The sequence below is a fragment of the Hyperoodon ampullatus genome (assembly GCF_949752795.1).
Source record: "Hyperoodon ampullatus genome assembly, chromosome: 19".
Lineage (NCBI taxonomy): Eukaryota > Metazoa > Chordata > Mammalia > Artiodactyla > Ziphiidae > Hyperoodon > Hyperoodon ampullatus.
In genome coordinates this window covers 30,754,783-30,766,900 of record NC_136932.1, presented here as the reverse complement: position 1 = coordinate 30,766,900, position 12,118 = coordinate 30,754,783, and the positions used below count along the sequence as shown (strand labels likewise).

The 12,118-nt window shown below is 49.7% G+C and overlaps 1 protein-coding gene across 1 annotated transcript; it reads left to right on the top strand.

Annotated features, from left to right (window-relative positions):
• Window positions 1-5,987: 5,987 nt before the first annotated feature.
• On the top strand, window positions 5,988-9,221 carry PLD6 (phospholipase D family member 6; the record flags this gene model as incomplete). The annotated part of the gene is made up of 2 exons (XM_079725059.1): window positions 5,988-6,408; window positions 8,974-9,221. 2 exons carry the CDS (start codon window positions 5,988-5,990, stop codon window positions 9,219-9,221), a joined length of 669 nt encoding a protein of 222 aa, XP_079581185.1.
• Window positions 9,222-12,118: the final 2,897 nt, after the last annotated feature.

Genomic DNA, 12,118 nt, shown 5'->3' with positions numbered 1-12,118 from the left:
TTAGGAATACATTTCGAAGAATTATTAGTTTATGTTTTGTGGCACATGACGTATAAAGATGTAACCACCAAAAGGGTGGGACAGAGCTGTAAAGGAGGAGGATTTTTGTTATTGAAGTTAAGCTGCTATAAATTCAAATTAGAATGTTATAACTTTAGGATGTTAAATGGAAGCCTTATGGTAACCATAAGGAGAATGGCTACAGAATACACAGAAGAGGAAATTAAGAAGGAGTTTAAACAACTCACTGCAAAAAAAAAAAAGAAAAAAAAAAAGAAAAGGAGACAGGAATGCAAGAAATGAGGAACCAAAAATCTATAGGGCATACAGAAACATAGGCTTTAAGTCAAAAACGTTTACAAGAGACAAAGAAGGACATTATATATTAACAAAAGGCTTCTGTATAATAAAGTACAGCAAGAAGATATAACAATTATAAACACGTAACTAATGACCAACCATCAAAATATATGAAACAGAAACTGAGAGAATTGAAGGGAGAAATAGTTCTACAATAATAGTTCTACCCCACTCACAATAATGGATTAAAAAAACAGACAGAAGATAAATAAGGAAACACCTAAACACCACGATAAACCAACTGGATCTAACAGCCATTTACAGAGCACTCCACACAGCAGCAGCAGCATACAGTCTTCTCAGGTGCACTTGGGACATTTTCCAGGATAGACCATAGGTTAGACCTCAAATTAAATCTCAGTAGATCTTAACATATAGATATCATACAAAGTATCTTCTCTGACCACAAGATGAAGTTCGAAATCAATAACATAAAACTGGAAAAGTTACAAAGTTGTGGAAATTAAACACTTCTTTTTTTTGAGTATAGTTGATATACAATGTTGTGTCAGTGTCAGGTGTACAGCCCAGTGATTCAATTATACATGGACATATATTCATTCTTTTTCAGATTTTCTCATATAGGTTATCACAGAATATTGAGTAGAGTTCCCTGTGCTCTGCAGTAGGATCTTGTTGGTTACCTATCTTATATACAGTAGTGTGTGTGTGTTCATCCCAAGCTCCTGATTTATCTCTCCCCTCACGTTTCCCCTTTGGTAACCATGTTTCTTTCTGTTTCGTAGGTACATTCATTTGTGTCATATTTTAGGTTCCACATATAAGTGATATCATATGGTATTTGTCTTTCTCTTTCTGACTTACTTTAAGTAGTATGATAATCTCCAGGTCCATCCATGTTGCTGCACATGGCATTATTTCATTATTTTTTATGGCTGAGAAATATTCCATTGTGTGTATATACCACATCTTCTTTATCCATTCCTCTGTTGATGGACATTTAGGTTGTTTCCATGTCCTGGCTATTGTAAATAGTGCTGCAATGAACATTGGGGTGCATGTATCTTTTCAGATTATGGTTTTCTCAGGATATATGCCCAGGAGTGGGATTGCAGGATTATATGGTGATTCCATTTTAGTTTATTTATTTATTTATTTATTTATTTATTTATTTATTTAGGCAGTACACGGGCCTCTCACTGTTGTGGCCTCTCCCGTTGCGGAGCACAGGCTCCGGCTCACGGGCCCAGCCGCTCCGCGGCATGTGGGATCTTCCCAGACTGGGGCATGAACCCGTATCCCCTGCATCGGCAGGCGGACTCTCAACCACTGCGCCACCAGGGAAGCCCTCCATTTTAGTTTTTTAAGGAACCTCCATACTGTTCTCCATAGTGGCTGTACCAATTTACATTCCCACCAGGAGTGTAGGAGGGTTCCCTTTTCCCCACACCCTCTCCAGCATTTATTGTTTGTAGACCTTTTGATGATGGCCATTCTGACCGGCGTGGTGGTACCTCATTGTAGTTTTGTTTTGCATTTTTCTGATAATTACTGATGTTGAGCTTCTTTTCATGTGGTTTTTGGCCATCTGTATGTCTCCTTTGGAGAAATGTCTGTTTAGATCTTCTGCCCATTTTTTGATTGGGTTGTTTGTTTTTTTGACATAGAGCTACATAAGCTGTTTGTATATTTTGGAGATTAATCTCTTGTTGGTCACTTTGTAAACAATACACTTATTTTTTATTTTTTTGAATTTATTTTATTTATTTATTATTTTTGGCTGCGTTGGGTCTTCGTTGCTGTGCGCAGGCTTTCTCTAGTTGTGGTGAGTGGGGGCTTCTCACTGTGGTGGCTTCTCTTGTTGTGGAGCATGGGCTCTAGGCACGTGGGCTTCAGTAGTTGCAGCACGTGGGCTCAGTAATTGTGGCTCGCGGGCTCTAGAGCGCAGGCTCAGTAGCCGTGGCTCACGGGCTTAGTTGCTCTGTGGCATGTGGGATCTTCCCAGACCAGGGCTCAAACCCGTGTCCCCTCTATTGGCAGGCGTGTTCTTAACCACTGCACCACCAGGGAAGTCCAACAATACACTTTTAAACAACCAATGGATCAAGAAGAAATTACAAGGGAAATTAGAACAAATGAAAATGAAAACACAATATAACAAAATTTATGGGATACAGTGAAAGCAGTGCTGAGGGGGAAATTTACAGCTACAAATGCTTATATTAAAAAAGAAGAAAGATCTGAGATCAATAACCTAACTTTACAACTTAAGGAACTAGAAAACAACAAACTAAACCCAAAGCTAGCAGAAGGAAGGAAATGATATAGATTAGAATAGATTGGAAAGCTTAGTATTTTTTGTTGGAAAAAACCTCCTGTTTCTTTGGATGTCTAGTAAGCTTTGGTTGACAACTGGACATTTTTGATAATAGAGTGTAGCAACTCTGGACTTTACTTTTCTGAGGTGGTTGTCCTTTGGAAACTTACCTGGACTTAAACTTCAGCATCTCTTCCCCTGCACTGTGCAGCCACTGGTGTGTCTGCTCGTTTTTAAAAAATTATTTTTATTTATTCGTAGGGGTCACCCCTGAGTCTTTCTAATGTGGTAGTCAGCAGTGATTTTGGTTTAACCCAAATACTTTGAGCCTGTAGGCCTCATACCCTCTGCTGATCAATCTGGGTTGGGGAATGCTTTCAAGCCCCCCTTGGCTTTCACTTTTCCCCATGCTCTCCTGTATCTCTCCCACTCATACATTGCTCCCCAGTTAGCCAGGGATGTGTGAAGAACATAACTCAGCCCTTTTATGGTTTTCTCACTTCCAGGATGTCTGTCACTTTTTTTTTTTTTTTTGCGGTACGCGGGCCTCTCACTGTCGTGGCCTCTCCCATTGCGGAGCACAGGCTCCGGATGCACAGGCTCAGCGGCCATGGCTCACGGGCCCAGCCGCTCCGCGGCATGTGGGATCTTCCCGGACCGGGGCACGAACCCGTGTCCCCTGCATCAGCAAGCAGACTGTCAACCACTGCACCACCAGGGAAGCCCTCTGTCACATTTTTGACTAATCTGCTGCTTGCCCTAACTTGGACTGCAAGCTTGGGCTGGTAAGGCTGCGTGTTTTGATCATTCATTCACAACTGAATCCACCATTTTTGGCCAGCAAAACTGTAGGTTTTTGCAGCCAATCCCACATTGGTAAGACGACTACTTTTTCCAACCAGGGTTGAGGGGTGGGTTTTGAAGGGATGGGAGCCTCAGTCCACAAGGCCACGGACTCCTGCTGCTCCTATCCTAAGCACTGCCAGGTTTTAAAAGCTAACACTTCCCATTTTGTTGTCTGCCTTTGGGGTATTTCCAGTGCCCTGAAGTTGTTGTTCTTGACCATTTTCCCCAGTTTTATGGGGGTTTTTTGGGTTTTTTTTTTTTTTTGCTGCATTGCGAGGCTTGTGGGATTTTAGTTCCCTGGCCAGGGATCAAACCCGGGCCCTCAGCACTGAGAGCTCGGAGTCCTAACCAGTGGACTGCCAGGGAATTCCCAATTTATGTTTGTTCTTTGCAAGGAGGAATTGAGCACTTCTTTATACTGCCGTAACAGGAAGTCCTTCTCATTCTTTATTATCATTTCAAATGAAGAAAGTGAGGCTCAAAGAGATGAAGCCACTTGCCTGAGGTCCTGCAGTTAGGAAGTAGGGGAGCCAGAATTAAACTCAGGAACTCTATTTAAAAAGTTTTATTGAAGTATAATTGACATATAAGGAATTATACTTATTTAAGCCACGTAATTTGACAAGTTTTACATATGAATATGCCCGTGAAACCATCACTACCACCAAGATAATAAACATATCTATCACATGTCTCTTTCTAACCCCTCCTGCCCTTCCCTCACCTCTAGGCAACCAGAGATCTGCTTTCTGTCACTATAGTTTGCATTTCCTAGAATTTTATATAAATGGAATCATAAGTCTGTACTCTTTTTTTCTGGCTTTTTTCACTCAGCATAATTGAAATCCATCCATGTTGTAATATATATCAATAATTTATTTCTTTTTATTGCTAAATATTATTCTGTTGCATTAATATGCAAAAGTTTATCTGTTGATGGATATTTATGTTGTTTCTAGATTTGAGTTATTACAAATAAACCTGCTCTGAACATTTGCATACAAGTCTTTGTGTGGGATATGCTTTCATTTCTCTTTGGTCATACCTAGGAGTGGGACAGCTGGACCATATGGAAGGTGTGTGTTTAACATTTTAAATAAACTTTTAATTCAGAATAATTTTAGATTTACCAAAAAGTTTCAAAGATAGCAGAGAGAGTTCCATATACCCCTCACCCGGTTTCCCTCATCCGTTAGCATCTTCCATTACTGTAATTCATTTGCCAACATGAAGAAACTGACATTGGTACATTACTATTAAACTCCAGACTTTATTTGGATTTCACCAATTTTGTCACTAATGTCACCTTTCTGTCCCAGGACCCAATGCATGTAGTTGTCAGGTCTCCCCAGTCTTCTCTGGTCTGTGACAATGTCCCAGCTGGTCCTTTCTTTCAGGACCTTGGCAGACGTGAACAGTACTGGCCAGGTGTCCTGTGGAAAGTGACAGCATGTCCTTCAACCTCGGCTTCTGATGGGTTTTAACCTCAGGACTGAACTGGGGCTACGGGCTTCGGACACCGAGATCACAAAGCGAAGGGCCTCTCATCACACCCTCTCAGCGCAGGTGATGTCAGCGTCACCTGCTCAGGGCGGTGTTGGCCAGCTCTCTGCGGGCAGAGTTTTCTTTCCTCTTTCCCGGTGGCAGTCGCTCAGCTGGGCTCACCCTCAAAGGGGCAGATTTCGTTGCAGCTCCTTTGGGAGGGAGTGTCTGCACTTAAATATTACTTGGAATTCTTCTGTACAGCAGATTGTATCTTCTCTCTCATTTCTTTTTTTTTTGAAACTTGAAAAAACTCTAAATATATTTATTAATACCAATAAAAGTTCATTTTTAAAGGGAAAATTAAAAGAAAATAAAATGTAACATTAAAAACATGATAAAGATGAAACTCTAGAAAGTGAGTTAGTTGATTGTTACTATCTGGCTATATCAATTTTATCTTGGGACTTGGTTTTCTCTTTTTTTTGGATTTTTGAATTTTATTTTTTTTTATACAGCAGGTTCTTGTTAGTCATCAATTTTATACACATCAGTGTATACATGTCAATCCCAATCGCCCAAGTCATCACACCACCCCCCCACCCCCCATCTCTCATTTCTTTACTCATTTACTTCACTATAGAAATAGTGTATATTTAAACTTGGGTTATAATGCAGTTCTGCATTATTCATGCTGTTCCTCAAGTTGTTCCAGTTTTGGTCACTGTGGGTCTTCTCTGGTTGCCTCCTGGGTCCTTTGGGCGTCGGGCGCGCAGGCGCAGTGTGGGCGGGCGCACGTAGGCGGCAGGCGGGCGCGCAGGCGCAGTGGGCAATGGGCGCCGAATGCGCAGGAGCAAGTGCGCCGGAGCGGAGGGCGCACGTGGCCCGTGGACGGCAGGCGCACAGGCGCAGTGGGCGATGGGCGCTGAATGCGCAGGCGCAGGTGGGCGGCAGGCGGGCGCGCAGGCGCAGTGGGCAGCGGGCGCACGTGGTAGGCGGGGCCTCAGACGCCGCGTGCAAGATGTGGTCGTTACGCTGGCAGGTGGTGGTTGCTGTAGCCGGGGGCCTAGCGCTGGCCCTGGAGACGCTACCCACTGTGCTGCGCTGGCTGTGGGCCGGGCGGCGGCCGCGGCGGCCGCGGCGCGAGGTGCTGTTCTTCCCGTCGCAGGTGACGTGCACCGAGGCCCTGTTGCGGGTCCCGGGCGCCGCGCCCTCGGGCTGCCAGTGCAACCTGCCCCACGGCGAGAGCTCGCTGAGCCGCCTGTTGCGCGCCCTGCTGGCTGCCCGCGCCAGCCTCGAGCTCTGCCTGTTCGCCTTCTCCAGCCCGCAGCTGGGCCGCGCAGTGCAGCTGCTGCACCAACGCGGGGTGCGCGTCCGCGTGGTCACCGACTGCGACTACATGGCCCTCAGTGGCTCACAGATCGGGCTGCTCCGCAAGGCAGGTAGGCCGGGCGCGGGACCGGGGAGGCAGGAGGCAGAGCCAGGATGGCGTGGGTGTTTGGGGATGGGGCCTGAGGACCGGGGAGACCCGCTCGCGTCCCCTGGTGGCCTTGCGAGGTCTTGGGAAACTCCAGGGGCTCCTGAGGAGCTTCTGTGCAGAGCGCCTGAGCCCGCAACTTGGGCGACAGCCCCGGGGTGGGGGGCCGAGGCTGGAGGCAGGTCGGCCAGCAGAAGCTGGTCAGGGCGCAGGTGTGCAGAGAGGCTGCGTCTGCTTAAGGACCAAAGGGAGGAACAGGCTTTTCCCCTTAAACTCGTTAGTGAATTTCGTTTTGGAGCTTCTGAAATGAATTTTTTAAATTTAATTTTATTTTTTGGCTGCGTTGGGTCTTCGTTGCTGCGCGTGGGCTTTTCTCTGGTTGCAGCGAGCGGGGGCTACTCTTCGTTGCGGTGTGTGGGCTTCTCATTGCGGTGGCTTCTCGTTGCGGAGCACGGGCTCTAGGCGCGCAGGCTTCAGTAGTTGTGGCTCTCGGGCTCTAGAGCGCAGGCTCAGTAGTTGTGGCGCACGGGCTTAGTTGCTCCGCGGCATGTGGGATCTTCCCGAACCAGCTCGAACCCACGCCCCCTGCATTGGCAGGCAGCTTCTTATCCACTGCGCCACCCGGGAAGCCCTGAAATGAATTTTTAAAATACACTACAACGTGGAGCTGAAATGTTTAGTTGGTAGCAGTTAATTTGTTTCTCCAGCTACAAAATGTCAGGGAAGTCAGGTCTTTGGCCGGCCTGCCTCTCTCACTGGGGTGGGGACAGATGAACCTGGATGTGTGAATAATTTTGAAGACGTTCTAAATTCACATCCTGCCTTACCTGTGAATTCTGTTTGCTCCTCCTGCCTCAGTGTGACGTTGTGTCCTGTGTGAGCTCTTCGGAGTCTGAACCTCTTGCCCTTCTCTCGATCACTGAGGCACCCAGGAGGGACATTCCTGCACCAGCATCTGTTTTACCTGTCAATTCTGGTGGCCGCTGTGGCCGAAAGACGCATGGGGCCTTTAAGAACTGTCCTGGCTTCTCTCAGCCCAGCTTGCACGGGTCTCTTGCCCGCTCTCCTGATGGGAACACGCTTCAGTCTTGTGCTGCTTTTCCGTCTGCTTCCGTGTGGGCAGGGTTGGAAACCTAGTGTAAATGTTGAGGACCGTTGACTTCCGCTCTTCCTGGTAGCCATGTGTTGTCCTGGTCTGTTGGTTCTTTTGATGGGGAAACTTGGCTATGTTTCGGCATAGCGGTTTTATTTTGTTTAGGTTTTTTTTTTTTTTTTTTTTTTTTTGCTGTACGCGGGCCTCTCACTGCCGTGGCCTCTCCCGTTACGGAGCACAGGCTCCGGACACACAGGCTCCACGGCCATGGCTCGCGGGCCCAGCCGCTCCGCGGCATGTGGGATCTTCCGGGATCGGGGCACGAACCCGCGTCCCCTGCATCGGCAGGCGGACTCTCAACCACTGCGCCACCAGGGAAGCCCTTGTTTAGGTTTTTAGAGAACCGTAGAACCTCGGGTTTGGGAAGAACCTTAAAGGGCCCCGCGACCAGACTGCGTCTAAACCTTGATACCCCTCTGAGGGCATCCAGGCCGTCATTTGTCACTCATTGTTGAACCGGTCTCTCTGTGAGCCTGTATTTACCTGGTCTGGTTCTGGGCTCTGGCACAGTGCTGAACAGCACAGTCCCAGTGGGAGGCTGACTGCAGCAGGAGTCCTGAGGTACCAGGAAGGGTCAGGAGATGTCGCAGGACAGCTGCCCGCGGCGTGACACGCATGAGGGCCTATGCTGTCATGTGAGGAGTGGCAGGCGATCCTGTGGTCAAAGGTGGGAGTCACGAGGAGGGGCTGCCGGGTGCACCTAGGGCTCCGTGAGCTCCAGCGGGCAGAGAGGCTGTGCGAGCGGGGTGGTCACAGGGCCAGAGCCGTGGCTTCAGGTCCAGGGCCGGGTGTCTCCTGCGCTGTTCCCCCCGCCAGGCTTGTCCCCCTTACAAGGTGCTGACAGCAGGGGATCTGCTTCTGGGCCTGAGTGAGACCTTAGGGGCAAGTGAACCCAAGCAGATGGGTTTTGCACCAGTCGCCACTGGATCGTCCTGGAACCAGTAACTGAAGGATGATGCGTGTTGTATGCCCTGGAGGGGGTGGGGAGCCTGCCCTGGATCAGGGGCTGGGAACAGGGCATGTTCCCAGAGGAACTGAGTCACGCGTCCCTGCCGCCACCCGGCCCTCGGCTCTGTGGTCCTCCCCATCCCGATGCCCCTGTGTCCTCCACGCCGCCTCCTGGGGCTGGTGGGGCGGGTCCCTGCCTAGCTCAGTCGCGGTCACCATCCAGACGTGATGGTGCCCGTGAAACTGGACACAAGCACGATCAGTCATGTGAACACATCCATGCTGCAGGAGCCTGAACTGTAGCGATGGGTGGTGAGAGGAGGGGCTGGGGGGAGGGAGTGAGGGGCTCCAGCGTGGGGTGATGAGGTGGAGCGCCAGCCGGAGGCTCCGTCGGGGTGACAGGCAGCAGTGACGTCTCACTTTTTGCAGGGATCCAGGTCCGGCACGACCAGGATCTGGGCTACATGCACCACAAGTTCGCGATCGTGGACAGGAGGGTGCTGATCACGGGCTCGCTGAACTGGACCACTCAGGCCATTCAGAGCAACCGGGAGAACGTGCTCGTCATGGAGGACGAGGAGTACGTGCGGCTCTTTCTGGAAGAATTTGAGCGGATCTGGGAGGAGTTTAACCCGACCAAGTACACCTTTTTCCCTCAAAAAAAGAGAAGTCGCTGAGACGCCTGCACGTGGGGAGGTGGGGCCGGTGTCCCTCGAGGTGGAGCGACCCTGGGGGGCCACAGCGACATTCCCGCTAGGAGCCGCACGCTTCCGGGGCCGGAATCGACGTTCTGTGCAAGGAAAGCCAGTCCCGTTAAATTCTCCTTTGTTAAATGGTACAGTTCCTTAGAGAGTGTCGGGGTTTACGAGGAAGAGGCCATGCTGCAGCGGAAGGGCGGGTTTTTGGACCGTGTGCCGGGTGCCCCCGTCAGGGTTGCACATGCAGGGAGGGGCCAGCGCCTCGTCACGGAGGCCGATCCGAGCCCCTTTCCTGGTTCTGGGGCCTCCCCGGCTTCCCCTGAGCCGTCGGTCCAGCCCTCGGGCCCCTCAGTGCTCCCTCAGCCCCCATCCAGCTGGCGGAACCTGGATGGCCAGAGGGTGATGGTCCCTCCCTCCCTGCTGTCTCCAGCTCCTGGGGGGAGGGGCGGGGGATGGCACGGCGAGGCGGAGTGGCCGTCATCCTTGGGAATCACTCAGTAGAAGGGACGAGCACTGAGAGCTTGGTGCTTGGCAGCCCCTGGTGTGTAAGGTGAAGTGAGCAATCGTAACACGTGCAAACAGGAGTGTCCAGAAGCTGCTCCTCTTTCCATGTGCTAGAATTTAAATTTTTAGTATTCTCACATTCAGAGAAATTCGGTTGTGCATTTAGAATTGACCTTCACCGTGACACTCGTGGCTTTGCTCCATATCACCGAGGCGAGGCGCGTCCCAGGGGTGGCCTCATGGGCTGTCCTGGTTCCCGGGGCAGGGATGTGACCTGTTGGAACTGCCCCGGAGGCAGCTCCGAAGACATCTGGGCAGCAGTTGCTCTCTCCTGTCGCTCAGGCCCGGTGGGCACCCCTGGGTCTCCTCCCTCATCTCCCAGCCCCTGGGGACCCCTCCCCCACATGGCGTGTTCCTCTCGATTTAAAGTTACTTCTGACTTAGAGTGTTAGGTAGGTAAACCCGAAACTTGGCTTTCCTTACTCAGCCAAAGCTGTATTCTCGGATTGGAAGTCACAGACGTGGCTTCACAGTGACCGTGTTTCTCCCCTGAGCTGGGCCCGCCGCCTCGAATAAACGCGCTCTCCCCTAGTCGACTAGCGTTGTCTGTTTCTGCCTTTTGTTCATTCAAATGGTGGCTACTTATTAAACAAAACTTTTTTTGGTGGGGGGGGCACATCCAGCTATTTAGAAACCGTTGGCCAAGGCAGGAGCCTCTCGAGGAGTGAAGACTTGGGGGTGTCGCTTGGGGGACCCCCAGTGTCTTCCGAGTGTCTGCCCGGCCTGCACAGGACCTGCGCCTTCCTTCCGGAAGCGGGCAGTGTCCAGAGTCCCAGCACTGTGCACACCGGACCATCCAGCCCCACCATCGAGGTTGATGTTGCAGAAGTTGTGAAATGAGCTCATCTCACATTTTTTTATTTTTTATTTATGGCCGTGTTGGGTTTTCGTTTCTGTGCGAGGGCTTTCTCTAGTTGTGGCAAGTGGGGGCCACTCCTCATCGCACTGCGCGGGCCCCTCACTATCGCGGCCTCTCTTGTTGCGGAGCACAGGCTCCAGACACGCAGGCTCAGTAATTGTGGCTCACGGGGCCAGCTGCTCCGTGGCATGTGGGATCTTCCCAGACCAGGGCTCGAACCTGTGTGTCCTACATTGGCAGGCGGACTCTCAACCACTGCGCCACCAGGGAAGCCCCCGTTGGTATTTTCTTGATGCAGAAAGTGGCTTGTGCTGAGCGGCAGTTGTCCGGGGGCTCATCCAGTGATGGGCGGGCACACTGAGGAGACCCCAGAAGTGTGGCCGACATCCCGCGGGCAGGGGACACCAGGCAGTGACCTGAGCACGGAGGGGAAGAGGCTGGGAGGGGACTCGTGTGGCGGGTCGTCTGAAGCTGCACGCTTTGTCCACAAGATTCTGTCACGAGCGGGACCATTATAGGAGGGAATCAACCCCCAGGAGGCTTGGCAGTTGCTCCCTAAGAGGCATCGGGGTCGGCTCCCCTCTTACCGCCCCCGCCCCACGCCCCACAGGCTCCTGGCCAGCCTCGTGATTTTGGCTCAGAGTCATCATTTTAACTACGGGGCAGTGATGCGGCTTAACAGACCTGACAGGCAAAGTTAAGTAAACATTGGCACAGTTAACGTGTAAAATATTTTAAAGTCATGCAACCCTTGTGGTAAAAAAAAAAATGTCCTGGTAGTAGTTTGTCCCGTAGCTGTCAAATACATGAGAATATTGGGTTCAGACAGTGCAGTTCCATTGTATTTAAAGCACTGTATTGGTTGTACTGAATTGGTTTTTAAGGCAACTGACTAATTTATAAAAACACTTCACTCAGATTCACATACCGTAAAACTCCACCTTTTAAAATATGCAATTCGGTGTATTAACAGTATATTAAGAGAATATCAGTTATTAGTATATTAACAGTTGCTATTTAGTTGTTATTTACTATATTAACAGAGTTGTGCAGCCATCACTACTATCTGATTTCAGAGTGTTTTCACTCCAGAAAGAAACCCTGTTTCTGTGGATTTACCTGGTGTGGATGTTTTACATAAATGGAATCCACAACATGCGGTCTCTGGTATCTGCCTCCTTTCCCTGAGTGTAGTGCTTTTGAGGGCTATCCATGTTGTAGCAGGTGTCAGTATTTTACTTCTTTTTATAGCTGAATAATAACGCATTGTATGCACAGAACACATTTTGTTACCTGTTCGTCAATTGGATGGACACTGGGGTTGTTTCCACCTTTTGTCTGTTACAAATAGGATGCTGTGAACATTCGCATACAAGTGTTCCTGTGGACATGTTTTTGTCACTCTTGAGTATATACCTAGCAGTGGAATTGTTGGGTCATATCACTCTGTTTA